Below are 19,586 nucleotides of genomic sequence, written 5' to 3'. Positions count from 1 at the left end.
GCCGCGGCACCCCTCCCTGCACCCTCCTGCGGGCTGCCACGTGGGCTGCTCCTCAGATCCTTTCTTTGAGGCCAGTCTTGGTGAAGGAACCCTCCAACCACCAAGCTGTCGGGCACGTGCTGGGAGTTCCCAGTTCTCCATCACGGAAGCTGGTCTGAGAACTCTGTCCACCCAAAGGGGAGCTAAGAGGTGCAGGAAGGGGTTCTGATGGCATTTGAGTTTTGCCTTCCTGAACTCTGAGGGTGTAGGCCAGAAAGGCAAATTTCTTCTTGGATTTCTATTACTCGCAACCTGAGTCAGCTCAGCTACTTCTAAAAACTTGTGCTTAAAACTCATTTCCTCTCTATACAAGCTCCCAATTCCAACCATCTTGAGTCACATTGAATTCCCATGTACAGAGATGAATAAAAAAATTTTTAAAAAATCCCTCATTTCCCCTCAAACAAGTATTACACTTGAGCATGCTAATTCTTTTGAATAAAAATTTTATTTTGTAAGTCAAGTAAGCACTTTCAAAGTTGTCGTCTATACAAACCCAAATTTTAAGGTTTTCTTATAATACACCAGAGTTATCATACACAATGGAGGGAGTAACATTAAAACACAGTGCAGGCACAAATTGTTCTAGATTTGCCTACTCATTGAATAATTTGAATGAAAAGTGTTGTAGTCACACAGAAATAATTAAATATTTTAGATAATAAAAATATTATGCCTACTGTATTATACAACAAAATGGAACTGAATATTTGCTTATGTGACAAAAGGGTTAATAAATCATTTGGGTTATAATCGGAAGAACATAAGTGTAAATCTGTAGAGAGATATTTTCCAAATAAAATTTCAGTGAAAGGCTAAACATTCTCAAGCATAAAGAATACATCAAGAATAAACCGTGCTTAACATGCTGTTGCTTTAGTTAGTGTCAGAAAAGCCACAAATTTGATAAACGTATGGTTAAAGCCAACGTTTCCTAGGCATGAATTCTACTGTAGTTACCATTTATGATACTTGTTTGGAAATGATGCCAACAGTATCAACATAGCTTTGCAGGGTGGGGGAAGAGAAACGCTCGCCCATGCTGACATGGTTAATTAACAGGCAGAGGCAGCGACGGAGGAGGCTGGAACACGAGAGGGGAGCTCATGTCACTAAATGCAGCTACAGAGGTAAAAGCACGAGCTGAGCTGGGGACAACCCAGGCAGGGACATGTTCTCTGTGGCTCAGGATTTTTATTTTTAGAGTGTTCCGAGACAAATTCCAGCAAGATGTCTGGTTTGAGTCAAGCCTTTCTTCTTGAACTTGACTTCTCAACTGAGGTACTTGGCATACTTAAGGGAAAAAATGAATACAACTCAGATTTAGTTTTGTTAGATATTAAGCTAAAAAACCAGCTGAAGGAGTAAGAACAGCCCAGAAAAATCAAAATCCTGTTTCCTGTAAAGAAATGTATAGGCAGACAGGTTTTGCTTATTAAAGGAATAGGAAAGGAGTAGAATTAGAGTTTGGGCTTTTTAAACAAGAAAAGGAGAGAGAAGAAAGTAGGAATGCAGAGGAACCCCTCAGAATGGAAATGAAATACAGATCCTATCCATCTGATGTTCTGCTTTGGGCGTTTGTAGCGAAGGCACCTGTGCCTACAGGGGTATGTTCACAGTATCTGGCTCTGGTTGATTTCCCAGGTGGTACACACGGGTTATCTGCAAGTTGTTCTAGGCATCTTCTGAAATTAGGCTAAGGCCTAAATCCCAAAGCGATGGCAATCCCGAGCCAGGCTAGTTCAGGAAGTTGTCCCACTGTGTCCAGTCCCAGCATACTTGTGCTCCCCCCAGAAGTCTAGGCCAGCTAGCAGTGGGAAAGGTATGCTTCTATTTCTGGCTCATGCTTTTCAAATAGTATGCATTTGGCCAAACAATGGGAACACAGTCCCAAACCCCCCTGACTTCCATATATGCATATATGCAATCTGAGCCACCAAAATTGAGTTCATTTTTTCCCGAGGCTGTTCTGTACACAGTAAAATCCAAGGCCCAAATTCAGTGACTGGTGCAGCACACCATAAACCAGTAGGACTGTTATTTGGAATACTTTTGGCAGATGAAAGAGTATCACCCCACCAAATGTCATTCAAAAAATATTTTACCGGGAAATAAGGTCACTTTGCTTGTTTTTAAGCTATACAAATCAGTGTTTACTTTGAGACATAATTGCATACAGTACTTTTTCCTCTTGGGGATTCTGTTAATTTTGGAAGAATGTCTGTGCTCCAGGCTCTTTCTCCAAAATCTTACCATAGTTATAACTCTATCAAGTAGTTGCAAATGTAAATGTGGTCTTAATGGGATGTCACTCGCTAAAATCTGTTAATACTTAAGGCAACTGCTAAATGTGCAGTATTTTCTGGGACTTCTCTGAAAGGGGAAGCACATATTGGTACAGTATTTTATGAAGCAGTTGATATAATCTTGGACCAAGTTGAAAACAATCAAATCATTATTCACTTTGAAACTGATACTACGAATGCCAAAATACTTGATTTTCAGGCTCATCTGGAGTTCAGCAGCTTCGTGCTAAACATATGTTTTAAAAAAGGCAATGACTTATTTTCTGAAGTTTGACATCCAAAGGACAAAGGTAACTTTCTTGCAATGCAGCCAGAACAGTGACAATGGGTGATTTATTCCACAGTTCCATCAACAGGCATGTCTGTGGTTCCCCATTGTACCAGATTTTGTGCACGTGTGTATATAGAGAAAGACAAACGTACTCTTGATGTCCTTGTTTTTAAAATGCTTATTCTCTCCCAGGCCATTCAAATAACATGAGAATGTGCTTCCCTAAAAGAACCCTGGCTGTATCTAGAGATTCGTTTTAAAAAATAGAAGGTAGGTATGAGTGTCTTTACCAACCAAAGGAATCAAATTTGATTAGGATAATACGTGGCATGACAGCTCTCTAATTTTAAAGCCTACAATCTGAGCTTGTAATTGGCAAAGGCATATTCCTTAAAGACTTTCTAAGAAAGTCTAAGAAGTGCAGATGCTATCTGAATATCTCGATATTGCTACAGAAGGAAAACTGAGTGCCTCTCTTATATACAAAGCAGATGAAGACCAGCAGGAAAGAGAACTTGTCTCACAAACTGGGACATCCATGCTGAAAATTATCAAGTTTTCTGGGTAGGCAATGCCAGAAGTAGAGTATTGATATAGTTCTTAGGCCATGGGGAGAGGGTGGGAGAGAAAGATTCCCTATCATAATTATAAAACTTCATTAGGCAAAAAAAAAAAAAAAAAAAAAAAAAAAAACCTTCATTAGGCAATAAAACTTTCTAGCTGGGAGACATATGAAAAATAACCAAGACAATAACTTACTAAGACAATGGAAATTCAAAGAAAAAAATTCCTTTAGGGGATAGTACAGGTGAATCATTACTACACCTGACTGGCTGCGGGGAAGGACAGGGTTACTAGGTACAGAGGGTTCGGTGCTCTTGGTTTAGTTTGGGTGATTCTTTAGTACTTAGTGAAACCAGCTGTGCCTTTTAGGTGGAGACGCCCTCCTCAATCCTCTATGTGACATAAGATTTAAAATTGTAGAGAGTCATAATATTTACTGTTGGCAAGTTCACTGGTCCAGCTGAGTGGGGTCTTCGTGCTTTGTCCACCACTCATTGTTACAAAGGCAACTACACAAAAAAGACGAAAGGAACCATTATGAATTCTTTCCTTGGTGATATGTCCATAATCTGCATAAAATAGATAATATACAATAAATCAAAACGAGTGTTAAAATGTAGAAATGGTGGGGGGTGGGGAGAAAAGGCACAGCAATCTGGTATTCTTAAGGCAAAACAATTGGGATCTCTTTAAAAAGACACTTTATTATATCCACAGGCGGTAAAATCCCAGAGCTACTGTTAGGCACGTGAATACAGACCCTGTAAGAAAAAAATGAGCAAAGGATTAGTTGTGTTAGCAGTTACTAAAGGATCCACTTTTTATTAAGAAAATATATAGATGCTTATCCACCTATCCACGGAACAGAAAAAAACAAATGTAAGCAGCTCAGGTTGCTTGCTGAGGTGCCACATTCCACAAGACACCTGCCTATTTTTTTTTTTTTTTGACACCTGCCTATTAAAACACTCCATCCTTTACAATTATCTTCAAAGTAAAAACGTATCCAATATTCAACAAAACTTTCCTTTTCAGGGAAAGTCATAAATTCTGTCATCACAAAGTATATATAAATGTACTATAGAGGGACACACCCTTTAAAACTTCCTGAACAAAACTCCACTTCTAAATGCTATTATGACTTAAAATATTGATTAATCCAAAATGTTAAATATGAATTAAAATAATTGCTAAGTTATTTTTATACAGGAAATCTTCATTCCCTCTTCTGGCTCAAAAAATTGCAAAACCAAAATAACTCCTTACAAAGAGTGTCCCCAAGTGAAGCAGAAAGCATCCATAAAATATTGCCTTGAATTTCACTAAAAAAAAAAATTCCAAGTAACTATAGTTCAATGATAGTACCTTACAAAAATTAAGATTCTCAGTTGCAAGACACATTTTACTACTAAGGAAAAAAAAATACTGATTATTGTATGATACTCTATCTACTGGATATCAAAACCTGCCTTCTAATTTCAGAGATGTTCAAATGTGGGGGAAAAAATGTATTAGAATCGAAACACAGTATTCATCTTTGACTAATTTTCCAAATTTTATTGATTCTCAGCTTGTTTGAACTACCTAGATACAAGAGCTTACCTGCTAAATATTTAATGTTATCAAGCTTGTGTGACTCCAGCATGGTTTTGAGGCCAGCAACCTCAGTGTCTATCTTCCTGTCTGTCTGGGTGACAGCCCGATCTTGCTGGGCATGCTTTTAAAAGAGAGATTCACAGCATTAAACCACTTGGGATATATCTGCTATCCCCTTGGCTCCCTCTGTCCTAGAGACCCTCAACAGCAGGCGGCAGTCTGAGGGAAAGGTGGGGTGATTAAGAACATGTGGGCTTTAGCTTTAGTTCTACTATCTTCATGCTAGGATGCATTGGTCAGGGCCTTTAGCATCTCTGGGCCTGTTTTTTTTTTTTTTTTTTTTAATAAATTTATTTTTTATTTGTGTTCAATTTGCCAACATATAGAATAATACCCAGTGCTCATCCCGTCAGTGTCTGGGCCTGTTTAATTAGAAAAAAGCAAAGAGAAAAGAAAAAAAGAAAACCAAATACCCAAAAAACAAACTGTTGGCCCTGCCTTCACATAGGCTACCTGGGCAACTGAACGTAATAATCTGTAAAATGCTTTTGTAAATTTTAGATTGCTCTACAAATTAAGATTAAAGTTACAAAGCCAGCATTGTTCTCAATGACAATAAAGATGTCTTATCTTTCTAAATTCTTCCTAATGAGAAGTATACAAATAACGCTTTAAAAAGTGAACGTAGGGACGCCTGGGTGGCCCAGCAGTTGGGTGCCTGCCTTTGGCTCAGGTTGTGATCCTGGGATCCGGGATCGAGTCCTACATTGGGCTCCCTGTGAGGAGCCTGCTTCTCCCTCTGCCTATGTCTCTGCTTCTGTGTCTCTCATGATAAATAAATAAAATCTTAAAAAAAAAAAAGTGAACACAATCTTAGATAATCTTACAATTTTTTTTCATAGATCAAATACCAAGTGTTTTATTAGGAGACTTGGTTATACCAAAAGCCTCTTTGTATTCTCTATCAAATAAAATACATTAAATTAGATACATAACAATTGCCCCTAAAGGGTGGTGAGTTTGCCTGATGTTATAAAGGGGTTGTACTATTTCAATAATGCATAAAAGCATTGGAAATAATTAACTAAAATCCTAGGACAAGTTAAGAAAGATTGACCCTTGAATAACACAGGTTTGAAGTGCATGGGTCCACTTTTACATGATTTGTTTTGACGTAGTACAGTACTATAAATGTATTTTCTCTTCCTTATGATTTTAATAACATTTTTTTCTCTAGCATACCTTATTATTGTAAGAATACATTATATAATATAGGAGTGCCTGGCTGGCTCAGTTGGTTAAGCATTCAACTCTTGGTTTCTACTCAGGTCATGATCTCAGGGTCATGGGATCAAGAACCCAAGTCTTCTTGGGATTCTCTCCCCCTCTGGCCCCTCTCCCCACCCTGGTGTGTGCATGTACGTGCGCGCACACACACACACACTCTCAAAAATAAATCTTTTTTAAAAAAGGAATACATTATATAATACACATATAATATATGAAATATGTGTTAATTGATGTTTTATATTATCTGTAAGGCTTCTAGTCAACAGTAGGCTATTAGTAGTTAAGTTTCTGGCGAGTTCAAAGTTACATGCAGATTTGATTGCATGGGAAGGTCCCTAACCTCCCTATTGTTCAAGGATCACTTCTAGTTTCTTATGGCTAATAATTCAGGTAATAAGTAAGAAAATAAAGGCCCAGATGAGTAGAAAATTGTGTCAAAGGTTTTCCTCCAAGTCTCTTCCAAGTTTCAGAGGTCCATAGATGGAAAAAAGTAATGTATGCCATAAGTTTGAAAAATAATTTTAAAATCTCCATTCTTTGTTAGTCTTCAACACTGGGATTTGAACTTTCATTAAGATAATCAAGTAAGTGCAAAAAAAAATTCTCTGGTACAACACTTCTGGGTACATACCCCAAAGAACTGAAAAGAGGGACTCCAACAGATATCTGTACAATCATGTTCATAGTAGCATTATTCACAATGGAAAAAGATGGATGCAACCCGAGTTGTCCACTGACAGATAATCCAAACATGATCTATTCATATGTGGAATATTATTTGGCCTTAAAAAGGATGGAAATTCTGACCCAGGTTACAGCATGGAGAAACCTTAAAGACCTTATGCTAAGTGAAAGAAGCCAGGACAAATATTATGATTCCACTTATATGAGGTCCCTAGAGTAGCCAAATTCATAGAGACAGACATAGTCCTGGTGGTGGCCAGCGGGCTGGGGGAAAAGGGGATGCAAGTCAGTGTGTCGTCGACAGGGAGAGTTTCAGTTCCACAAGATGCGAAGAGTTCTGTGGATAGATGGCAATGATGGTTGTATAATGATGTGGATGTACCTAATGCCAATGAGTTGTATACTTAAAAATAGTTACGATGGATAGAGGAGGCACCTCGGTGGCTCAGGCAGTTAACTCAGGTCATAATCCTGGGGTCCTGGGTTCAAGCCCTGCATCAGGGGCTGATGCAGTCAGCTTCTCTCTCTCTCCCTCTGCCCTTCCCCACCACTCACTGTCTCTCTCTTTTGCTCAAATAAAAAAATAAAATCTTTTAAAAAATGGTTAAGATGGTAATTTTATGTATACTTTACCACAACTAAAACAAAACAAACAAACCCTAGGACATAAAACTTGCACATACCCTCCCATAACACATCATTACGAAGGGCAGTAACCACGCATGGGATGAAGCCAAGATGAACACTATGACTAAGAAAAGTCAGTCTTATTTCTTACCAATGCCACCATTTCTGTCCTCATTTCCAGCAGCTTCCTTTCATTCAACGAGTACTGAAATAAACAAACACGTAACATAGGTCAGATTATGATTTATCTTCTTCTTCCTCTCCTCCTTCTCTAGTGCCTTAAATATTCTGGTCTCAGTACCTTCAAGAATAAAGGATACCAGAAATCACCTCTGGAATCAAGGAGCCTACTTGACACATTAGATGTGTCTTCTGAAGTTTCTTCCTTGTAGCCACTCACTGCTCCAGTATCTGGATTCCCTTTGTCACCCTTCACCTCTCTCTTCTGCTCTTGTCATCTGTTTGCTCTGATGTCATTGGGCCCCTCCTACTTGTATAACAGCATTCCCCGGAGACCAATTTGCATGGCTGCTGAGTCATGTGCTTTCTGGCTTTGAGAGGATTGAAGAAAGTGGGGAACAATTTAGTTTGAGAGCTAACCCATCACAATCACAAAATTGGTCACTGCCTGAAACTTAGACAAAGACAGAAATGTTATAAAGTTGAGGAAAAAATAGTTTCAAAGAATAGTATTATGTGACATAGACACTGCCTAAGGATACACCATAAGTACATCGGTACAAGAAATGCATGAAACCATCACGTGTTGGTTTTAATTAAATAACAACAACCCACTTGGGTGTTGTCACAATCCAGTATCACAAAAGGACTGACTAGCACTACCCAGAATCAAAGTGGTATCTTGCTTTTGGCTATTAACATTTATGCAAAGATTTAGTGCAATTTTGTTGACATGGAGACAAAAATCAGACACGCCTCTCCTCAGCAATGGGTATGGGATTTAATTTAACAAATGAAAATCTATAATTTAAATAAAAAATTAGCATTTAATTCTTTACTAAATTAACCCTGTTATCGGGGAGAAAATTAATGCTTAAGTATTAGAATCTTTCTTAGTTATAAAATGTTCCCCTGGAACTACCAGGGGACTTACAGTATAAAAACAATATTGCTCAGACATTTTTTTTAAAAAAGGAGAAAAAACCTACGACCCCAAAGACTAGTCTAGGACCAAAGAAAGAATGCTCATCTCCATCTTCAAATGTCAGGGTTTCAGATGAAGAAAGAGTTATGCATGGATCGCCACCAGAGGGCAGGGCAGACTAGATTTTTTCCACATCTCCCCAAGTCTTTATTGACCTGGCCACAACAGAAAAGTTTGTATCCAGATGCTGCCATTTTTAAAATAACATCAGATGACTCTATCTCCCTGTACCACAAAGCAGTTTATAGGCCATACTGCTCTGAAACTGGCTGTAAGTATCACCAATTATGTAACTGAAACATTCTATACAGAGTGGGAAGGTCCCAGTCCTCCTCACCAACACACCCTGAGAGTACACACTATTGTCCTGTACTTCACAGTAATCTTAAGTTCAGGATTACCAAGAACCACTTCTCAACTCAGTTAATAAATCCCACCAATTCACTGGCTTTCACCCATGTTCATCAGTCCTACATCTTCCTTAGCTATGGGCATCTTCCCAAATCAAGTGCCTTCAGATTTTTTGCTAAGTACACGACCCATAAGGACAGGGTAATTCAAAGAGTTTCTTCTTTTTTAGAGACTAATCGTATGCTACTGTCTTTTAAGTATTTTAGTGATATTAGGTGAATTCATCTTTATGGTTGAAAAGTGGTTTTTGAGACAACAAAGGGACATGGGCATAATAATTATTTTGTACTACAAAGCTCAGCTTAACTCCTGAAATCCACAGGCAGTTCCAGAAGAGTTAAGAACTTGTTTGAATTTCAGTACTGACTTCCTTTATCATCGTCGCATATTCCGGTTAAAAGCAAACTGTGAAAAATCAGAAGACAACGAACAATTGTGCACATTCGGTTTCTATAGGTGTATCCAGTTCTGTGTTAGTAAAAGATGCTTTACATGCCCTATTTTTCACTATCCTAATAAGAGAGAAGATATCTCACTATTGCTATCACATTCAAATAAAGCCTGAACAAGAAGATAGATGAGTTAAGTCACTAGAGGCGACTCAATGTTATCTTTGTTAGAATGTACATATTCACTGCAGCATTATTTACAATCGCCGAGACACAGAAGACGTTAAGTATCTACTGATGGATGAAGGGATGAAGAAAATGTGGTGGATATGTATAATGGAACATATCCAGCCTTAAAAAAAGAAGGGAATCCTGTCATTTGTGACAACATGGATGGACCCTGGGTGATTACCTTAAGCGAAATAAGAGAAAGACAAAATACTGTATGATCTTTCTTATGTGTGGAATCTAAAATCTAAAAAAACCTCCCTCAAAACAAAAAGAAGCCCCCCAACCCCAAACCCAAGCTTACAGATACAGAGAACAGAATGGTGGTTGCCAAAGGTTGGAGCTATGGGGTGGGTGAAATGGGTCAAAAGGTACAAAAATAGAGTTGTAAAATAAGTTAAGTCCTGGGATGTAATGTACAGCATGGTGACTCCAGTCACCATGGTGACTACAGTTAATAATACTGTATTGTATATTTGAAAGTTGTGAAGAGAGGGATCCCTGGGTGGCGCAGCGGTTTGGCGCCTGCCTTTGGCCCAGGGCGCGATCCTGGAGACCCGGGATCGAATCCCACGTCGGGCTCCCGGTGCATGGAGCCTGCTTCTTCCTCTGCCTGTGTCTCTGCCTCTCTCTCTCTCTCTCTCTCTGTGTGACTATCATAAATAAATAATAAAAAAAAAAAATTAAAAAAAAAAAAGAAAGTTGTGAAGAGAATAGATCTTAAAAGTTCTCATCAGAAGAAAAAAGTTTTATAACTGTGTGGTGAGACGGTAACTAGACTTACAGTGGTGACCATTTTGCAGTATATACAAAGATCATTATTATACAACTGAAAATAATAGAACACTGTGTCAATTATAACGGAATGAAATAAAAAATGGAAAAAAAGGTGTTGTAAAAACTTTGAGGGGAAAAAATAGTATTTACATGCATTATTTTTGAAAAAGCAAATGAGCAGAATGGTATTTGCACAGCCTTCTTGGGTCCTGTATACGACCCCTTAAGTTACCTGTACAGGTACAAGTACCTTTCAGCCTACTTACTTACAACCTACATTTCTGATATCTTTTTGGTAACAAATGTACAGAAGTACTTTTCTCAATTAAAAATTTCAATTGACAGACACCTGGGAGGCTCAGCGGTTAAATGTCTGCCTTTGGGAATCCCTGGGGGGTTCAGTGGTTTAGTTAGTGCCTGCCTTTAGCCCAGGGCATGATCCTGGAGTCCCGGGATCGAGCCTCACATCAGGCTCCTTGCATGGAGCCTGCTTCTTTCTCTACCTGTGTCTCTGCTTCTCTGTCTCTCTCTCTGTGTCTTTCATGAATAAATAAATAAAATTAAAAAAAAAAAAAAAAAAGTCTGCCTTCGGCCCAGGGCATGATTCCAGCTCCCTGCATGGAGCCTGCTTCTTCCTCTGCTTATGTCTCTGCCTTTCTCTCCCTCTCTGTGTCTCATGAATAAATAAAATCTAAATAAATAAATAAATAAATAAATATTTCAATTGAATGCAACCTAAAGATTCATTTATAATTTGCATTTCTTTTTTTATAATTTGCATTTCAAAACAATGCAATCAAGTCATTAAGATTTCTCTAAAACAAAAGACTACAGAAATATTTTTTTAATCTTGAATTTCAGTGTAGCATCTAATTTAATATTATTCAAGACAGATGATCAAAAAAAAGATGATCAATTTAACTTTTGAAAAATCAGGACTCCCCCCGTCCCCCCCAAAAAAAGAAAAATCAGGACCTGTGGAGGTCTAAGTTAGGTTAAATTAAATTAGACTGAATTTGATTTCTTTGATAATGTCTAAGTTACACATAATTTAGTCTCTCTCTGAAACAAAATGAGATTCAAACTTGACTTAACCAAGATCTTATTAAAAAAAATTTTTTTTAAAGGTTTTATTTTTAAGTAATCTCTACACACAATGTGGGCTTGAACTCATGACCCAAAGATCAAGAGTCACACCTTCTACTGACTGAGCCAGCCAGGCGCCTCCCAATCTTTTCATCTCATTTTTGAAAGCATCAAATTTAAGCTATAAGCCAAAGTAAAATTAAAGAGAAAACTGTGTCTGACAATGATACACAGGTAAATGTTTAACAGACCTGGTGAACTATCTGTATGTTCAGAGCGGACCAAGCATTCCATCCTGCAAAGAGATGAATTCATACTCTGTGTTTAATAGAGGAACATACCAATTCCTTCACTCTGCTCTTTTCTAGATTGAAGTCTAACTTGGTATCTGTTCGGACTTTGATCACTTCATCCTAGCAGGAGGGCAAAGAGAGAGAGAAATCCAAAGTGAGAAATGGAAACCCTCTTGGGAGGTGAATCCTGGGACTTCCCAGTCATATATACACATGACCCTCTTCTATAAAGCTTCAGTTGGTCCAGAGGGGGCTGTGGGTTACTGTTACTTTGAACCTCCAGAGTCTCAGTGTCATCCCCTTAGGGAATTTATGACTCAAGCTGTTCCCTGGACAACTCTGAAAAGCAGAGATGGACTCAAAGAAGGAAAATATGAAATTCTGGCTTAAATAAAGCCTTCTTTCTGATGCTCGTCAGAATCTTTTCTTCCTTAACATCCATGTCCTTTCCACTTAAAAAAGAAAAAAAGAAAGAAAGAAAAGAAATCCAAACAGCTGGCATAGTAAGCATTTTGAAATCACATGTAATTCTCTAAAGCCAGTCTTTTCTAACAGAACCTAAAGGCTCCAGGTGGCAACTTCTAACCATTTTTAAATTTAGAGATGACTTCATTCATCCTACATAATTTTCTTAATGAATTTGGTTACAGACATCACTCATTTATTCACTGACCATGGTCGTGGCTAAATCTTCCAGTGTGTACTTTTAAAATATATTATACAAATATTTAACATGGTATTAAGTTTTTAAGAACGCTTAAAGTACTTCTGACATTATATTTATTACTATGCCTATGTAACTGCCAATAAGCACACAAACAGGACTAAGGATCTCACCATTATTTGTTGTTTTAATCGATGTAGTTCCACGTTTATCTTCTAAAAACACATTAAAAAAAAAAAGTCAAGTATATGGCTAGAAGGTTAGAAAAAAAGACATACAACTTGGTAATAAACACACATTAGATGTTTTTGTGCACAGTTCTAACTCTCACTCCACATGAACCTGGTTGTATTCAGAATGAAAAATGAGCTGAAAAGCCTTAGTGGCAGACATGATTATCTCTCCTGCCAGGACGTTATTACAACGCATGTGCCTACCTTGAAATCAGTTTTAATTCATCTTAGAAGTTACATAAAATCAGCAATACAATTGTTTTTTAAAGTAGGCTCCCCAGGCTGCGGCCCAATGTGAGGCTTGAACTCAAGACCCTGAGATCAAGACCTGAGCTGAGATCAAGAGTCAGATGCTCAACCAACTGAGCCACCTGTGTGCCCCAGTAACACAATTGTTTTTAGTACACGTTTGCCTCCTTCAAGTGTTCTTTTAACGAATTCACTTTGTAAAAACGCACCTAACACGGGCACTTTTGTCTATGCATATCATGTCTCAATGTCTTAAGAGTGACCATTTTTTATTCGTATGAGTGGCTCTCTAGTTTTACCTCATTTTCTGCTCTGAGGGCTGAAAATTCGCTCTTCTCCAAAATAATCATATCTTTTTTCACATTAGCAATCTGAGACATTATTTGCTGAACAGTGACCTCCTAGGAAAAGAAAAACAAAAAACATATAACCTAGTTGGCCTACGATGTCTGCCTCCTACCTAGAATCATCTTAGTGAGAAACCAGAAGTGGGATATGACGAAAGAGGTTCAGCAAGGTCATCTTCTATTTCAGAATGAGGAAAGGAAAAGAATAAAGATTCAAGTCCAGTATCATCATCAAGTGAGCCAGTTAAAAGGGTGGCACAGCCTGAGGACCAGCAGCTCAAGAAAACACTGCTGTAATTCCAGCCACATCTCCATTTGTTAAGTATGGTAAACTGGAATAGTCCATTTTCAAGCCTACTGAGTCTTCCAGCATGAGTCTACAATAGTTGACAAAATAGCTTCAAATACTTTTTTTCTTTTCTTTTTTTTTAAAGTAGGCTCCCCAGTGTAGAGCCCAATGTGGGGTTTGAACTCATGACCCTCAGATCCAGATCCAAGCTAAGATCTGACTGAGCCACCTTGCTGCCCCTTAAAAAAATATTTTTTATAGCACTGGAATTATTTGCCTCTCAACTACGGTTAAAAATACGATATGCTTTTCAGTAGAATATTATCTAATATATATTACAAATAACATCCCAGCCTTACACTTTAAATTTGCTACTGTGCTCTAACAAAGCTAACCTGCTGCATTTTGGTGACCATATCCTTGTAGACGATATCCATGTTGGCATCCGTGATCTTGACCAATGCAGAGACAGTGATTTCTGCTTGCTGAGTGGTGAACCCTAAGCAAACAAAGACAGACATTCACACTCTGGAGACTCCATTTATTGGTGGTGGTGGTGGTGGTGGTGGGGGAACCCTTCACAGAGGGGGGGAAATGTTTGAATTTAGAAAAGACTGGAGTCCTAAGCTATGATGTGTCTGTCACTCTGGACAAGCATGACACATTTGAGTCTGCTTCTTCATGTAAGACAAAGAGCTGGGCTAGTGTCCTCTACTGTCCTATCTAGCTGTGAAAAATCATGTTTCCTTAGAATGTCTCATGATATCAGGAAGCCTGCAATGTGGCGTGGTCAAGGAAAGAAAGGGAAAATCAAAATTACAGATGCAATTTACTGCTTTTGTAACTTAAAAATTCTAGGTAATCATTATTTCATTCCCCGTGGCCTAAATTTTCTACAAAAACGTGACTTCCTTAACTTTAAGATGCACACGTTAGTAAGAATAATTTGCTTAAGTAGGAAAGCTCAATTATTTCATATCCAGCATAAATCCATCAATTCATTGACCACATAAACATAATTAGTAATTTCACTGTTCATTTAGCTGATGTTAAAAGGTAAAACCCATTCTTTTACTTTTCTTCCATAAGTCTCTTCGATTGCTTATGGAGAAGGAGCCAGTCTGGATGAAAAATATATTCTTTGATATTCAGTAAATTATGCTGAATTGAAAAATCCAACTCAGCAGTGATATCATTTTGTGGTTTTACAGATTCTATTTATTTATTCATGAGAGACACAAAGAAAGGCAGAGACATGGACAGAGGGAGAAGCAGGATCCCCATGAGGAGCCTGATGCAGGACCCCAGGATCACAACCTGAGCCAAAGGCAGACACTCAACCACTGAGCCACCCAGATGCCCCAATGTCATTGTTTTTAGTAACTTTAGATAATACTACTTGCAAAACTAATAATATTAGGTGAACTTAAATTAAAAAATAAATAAAATTACAAATAAAAAATACTTTTATTTTTTTTATTTTTTAAATTTTTTAATTTTTATTTATTTATGATAGTCACAGAGAGAGAGCGAGAGAGGCAGAGACACAGGCAGAGGGAGAAGCAGGCTCCATGCACCGGGAGCCCGACGTGGGATTCGATCCCGGGTCTCCAGGATCACGCCCTGGGCCAAAGGCAGGCGCCAAACCGCTGCGCCACCCAGGGATCCCTAAAAAATACTTTTAGATAGTAATTTATATTTTACATTGTAAATACTAATAAGATGCTTAAAACCAAGTCCCTAGAAAGTAATTTTTTTTCTATTAAATGCTTCCATCCATAAGAACTACAGGAGAGAGGCATCTGGGTGGCTCAGTGGTTGAGCTTCTCCCTTTGGCTCAAGGCATGATCCCTGAATCCCAGGATTGAGTCCCACATCAGGCTCCCTACAGGGCACCTATTTCTCCCTCTGCCTATGTCTCTGCCTCTCCCTCTGTGTGTCTCTCATGAATAAATAAATAAAATCTTAAAAAAAAAAAAAAGCTACAGAAGAACCTACTGATTCTTATAATTAAAGGCACATCTGTTTGAATAAAGTTATAACTGATATAATTTGGATGAGAAATACAGACTGTAATTTTTTTAAAATTTATTTTAGAGAGAAAGAGAGAGTACACACATACATGTACGAGTTGGGGGGAAGGGCAGAGAGAGAAGCCCAAGCAGACTCCCAGATGAGCAGAGAGCCTTAACCTGGGGCTTGATCTCATGACCCTGAGAGCATGACCTAAGCTGAAATCAAGAGTCTTAACTGACTGAGCCACCCAGGTGGCCCCTGACTATAATTAAGAAACAAAGACAAAGATTTAAAAGAGACAAAAGACCTCCAAAGACCTACTCCCTCACTTTATTCAAAATGCTCTAATTTTCAACATGTGGGTCATGCCTATCTAGAAAAATTATCCAAAAGGTTACCCAATAAAATGTAAATAATGTTGTTTCACTCTGGTGCGCTGGGATTCAGGATATTGTTTCTTTTCTACCTTCCTAATTTTTTGAAAATGAAAATGTGTCTTGTGATTTTTAAAACCTTATTAAGTGTTCATAGTTAAACACAGTTTTAGTTTGGCAATTATGAAGAAAATAAAAAGACTGGAGAACTTATGCTGATACTAAACTCCATAACATTATAATTTATAACCACCTGTGGGAGGAGAAATGGATAAGAAAAAGCAGAAGTTAGGCCTGAAAATCTACCGGGTTACCAATACAAAAGAATGTTTTGGAGAAATGAGAGAACAAGACATGTTCAGAGTTAGAGAGATTACAGACATGCAGGAAGTTTTGTGAAGCAGGAGACGCAGCCCTAGAGAAGACAAGGACAGAAAGTGGGAGAAGACAAAGATAAAAGATGTGAGACGCTTCCATCTGGGCCTCAACCTATGACATCTTAGATATCATTCATCTAAGAAGCCTCAAGCCCTACACTCAGTGGGGTCTTCAGAATACAGGTCTTGAGATATGCAGACTGGTAGGTCAAGGTTTGAAATAAAAAAAGCACGAAGTACATCTATCGAAACATCACACTTTAAACATAAACAATGTTTATTTATCAAAAGTAAAAAAATAGATTTTGGTGGAGGTGGGAAAATAAACCTCACCTGTTAACAGGACGAAGATGTGTGGCCATCTCGAGTCCATTGCAGCTACTTTACCACTTAATAAGATTTATGATGCTCCTTTACTGTCGTCAAACACCTAGCGTATGGTGAAATGCCCTAATTCTCTTGAATATGGCTTTTTACAATGGGTTACTTTGAATGCAAGAACACAAGGTCCATACAAAAAAGGAAAAAGCAGGATGACTTCTGCTTAACCACATAACTTCTGATGCCTCTCTTCTCACTTCTTTTTTAAAAATTCTGAGTTGAAAGTAGTTTTGGTGAAAAAGGCCTAAGCAATGAAAATTATGATATGTTTTTCCAAAGTGCATTCAAGTACACTGTATTTTCTTTAATACTCGAAATAATCTTTGGAATTCTTATTGTGCCCACCCTGATGAGGACATAGAAACTGGGAAGGATGGAGGTGCCTGAGTTGCTGAGTAGGTTTAGCGTCTGCCTTCAGCTCAGGTCATGATATCTAGGTCCTGGGATCCAGCCCCACCTTGGGCTCCTTGCTCAGTTGGGAGTCTGCTTCTCTCTCTCCCTCTGCCCCTCTCCCCTGCTCTTGCACATAGGTACTCTCTCAAATCAATAAGTAAAATTTTAAAAAGAGAAAAATGAGGGATACCTGGGTGGCTCAGTGGTGGAATACCTGCCTTTGGCTCAGTGTGTGATCCCAGGCTCCTGGTATTGAGTTCCACATCAGGTTCCCCACAGGGGAGCCTGCTTCTCCCTCAGCCTGTCTCTGACTCTCTCCTTGTGTCTCTTACGAATGAGTAAGTAAAAATCTTTTTAAAAAAGAAAAAAGAACCCGGGAAGGATGAGAAAACTGTCTGGCTTTGCAGCTGGGCCCAGGCAGAGCTCGAACCCAGAGCTTCTAACTCCCCAACCAAGTACAGAACTCACTCCATCCACTTATCTGTCCTGGGCAAGAGAAGCACAGCTACAGATGGTAGATCTGTAGAGAAGAGCACGTACAACTGGAGAAATATCTATACAGTGTAGTAAAGAATCACAGTATAGAGAATAAGAATTCGTGTATCTGTCTAGGTAAGATTAAATGGGAATGTTACCTATGTCCTTAATGCATTTTCAAAAAACATCTTATGTGTTGGAGAATCTTTAATTATCAGCAATAATGGAAAATATTAGTTGGACTACTAAAAAAAAAAAACCCACAAGATAAAATTGTAGTAATTGCTGCTCAGCAACATTTTAATTTCATAACAATTTTTTAAAAAGGTATTATTTATTTTTGACAGACACACAGAGAGAGGCAGGGACACAGCCAGAGGGAGAAGCAGGATCCGGGGTCCCTGGGACCCCTCGATCCCAGGACCCCAGGATCACGTCCTGAGCCAAAGGCAGATAGACGCTCAATCACTGAGCCACCTAGGCGCCCCTAATTTCATAACAATTTTAAAAGCACACAACATCGCAGTATCAAAAACTACCACTTTTGTGCTTCAGGTGGTTGTTACAGGAACCATTCCTGAATTTTGCTACCTTGTGTCTAAATTTTCATCTGTAATGCTATACTTCCAGAGTGATGTTATAAAAATATACTTCTCATGGACAAAGAGAAAATGTGTGCAAAAAGTCTCCACTGTACTGTACTGGTGGAAGCAAAAATGTCCTTAAACAAAAAGTTAAGAACTTGAAAAAATGGGAGACTGATCAAAAGATTATCTGTAAACTTGAACATCAAAGAGAAATAGGAGAAGTTAGATAAGATCATAAGAACTCATGGGACGCCTGAGTGGCTCAGCGGTTGAGCGTCTGCCTTTGGCATGGGGTATGATCCCGAGGTCCGGGATCAAGTGCCACATCTAGCTCCTTGTGGGGAGCTTGCTTCTCCCTTTGCCCATGTCTCTGCCTCTCTCTCTTTCTCTCTCTCATGAATAAATAAGTAAAATCTTAAAAACAAAACAAAAAAAAACCCAAGAACTCATAATTTATAGTGTTTTTCTGTGGCGCTGAGTGACTAACGGGAGAATTACCATTTTCTTCCAGTAAACAAACTAAGGCATGAGTGTCAAAGTAGAGCTTCTTGTTCCCGCAGGAGGTGAAATCTCTCTTCTTGTGCTCCAAATCTCTCCGGTGCTCCAGCTGCAGGCTCCCAGCAGAAAGGCTTAGCTCTACAATGTAAAGAACAATTAGGCTTAAAAGAGGATCTGATGGTAAACAAAAGCTATGAAAGAATATTGCATACCTTAAAAGCCTACCTGATTGCTTTGTGGGTTTTAGTTTATTTTTAGTAATCTTTATGCCCAACGTAGGGCTCGAATTCGTGACCCAAGATCAAGAGTCACACACACTTCCAACTCAGGCAGCCAGGTCCCCCCCTTTTAAACAACAGCTTTATTGAGATGAAAATTCATATCCCATACAATTCACCCATGTCAAGTGCTCAATTTGATTTTTACTGGAATTCTGTAACATTCTGCACAGTCAACTCTAGAACATTTTCATTATCCCAAAAAGAAACCCTTCAGCTATCAAGCCCCAATCTCCCTACTCCCCCAACCTCAGGCAATCATCTTTCTGCATCTACATATTTGCCTATGCTGGGTATTGCATATGAATAGAATCATAAGGGATGCGGTATCATGTGACTGGTTTCTTTCACTTAGGTGAGGTTTTCAAGGTTCATTCACCTTATAATCATGTACACTTTATATCTTTCTACTGCTGAATCACATTGTTTTAAGAATATACCAGTTTTTCCTTACCCACTCATCAGCTGAAGGACATGACACCTGAGTTGTTTCCACTTCTTGGCTGTTATGAACAATGCTGCTGTGAACATTTGTGTATGAGATTCTGTGTGTGAACAAGTTTTTGATTCTCTTGGGTATACAGACAGGAACTGAATTGTTGCATCATAGAGTGACTGTCTTTAACCTTATGAGGTTATGCCAGACTGTTTCCCAAATTGGCCACACCACTTTTTATTCCCAACAGCAGTACCTGAG

At 38.6% G+C, this 19,586-nt stretch overlaps 1 protein-coding gene across 2 annotated transcripts in view; it reads right to left on the bottom strand.

Moving 5' to 3' along the window:
- Positions 1-3,864: 3,864 nt before the first annotated feature.
- Positions 3,865-19,586, bottom strand: part of MCUR1 (mitochondrial calcium uniporter regulator 1) — a 23,183-nt gene continuing 7,461 nt past the window's right edge. The window contains exons 2-9 of one of the 2 annotated variants that reach the window (XM_041771248.1): positions 18,612-18,749; positions 13,904-14,007; positions 13,172-13,273; positions 12,564-12,605; positions 11,775-11,846; positions 7,529-7,582; positions 4,783-4,897; positions 3,865-3,941 (exon numbers count right to left, since the gene is read on the bottom strand). In XM_041771248.1, coding sequence (XP_041627182.1) covers positions 3,886-3,941; positions 4,783-4,897; positions 7,529-7,582; positions 11,775-11,846; positions 12,564-12,605; positions 13,172-13,273; positions 13,904-14,007; positions 18,612-18,749 — 683 coding nt within the window. In that variant the 3' untranslated portion in view covers positions 3,865-3,885. Of the gene's footprint in view, positions 3,942-4,782; positions 4,898-7,528; positions 7,583-11,684; positions 11,847-12,563; positions 12,606-13,171; positions 13,274-13,903; positions 14,008-18,611; positions 18,750-19,586 lie in introns of those variants that run through there. The other variant, XR_005990269.1, reaches the window with a different exon arrangement.

The sequence above is a fragment of the Vulpes lagopus genome, chromosome 10, assembly GCF_018345385.1.
Source record: "Vulpes lagopus strain Blue_001 chromosome 10, ASM1834538v1, whole genome shotgun sequence".
NCBI classification, from domain to species: domain Eukaryota; kingdom Metazoa; phylum Chordata; class Mammalia; order Carnivora; family Canidae; genus Vulpes; species Vulpes lagopus.
This window is presented reverse-complemented; position numbering and strand designations above follow the sequence as displayed.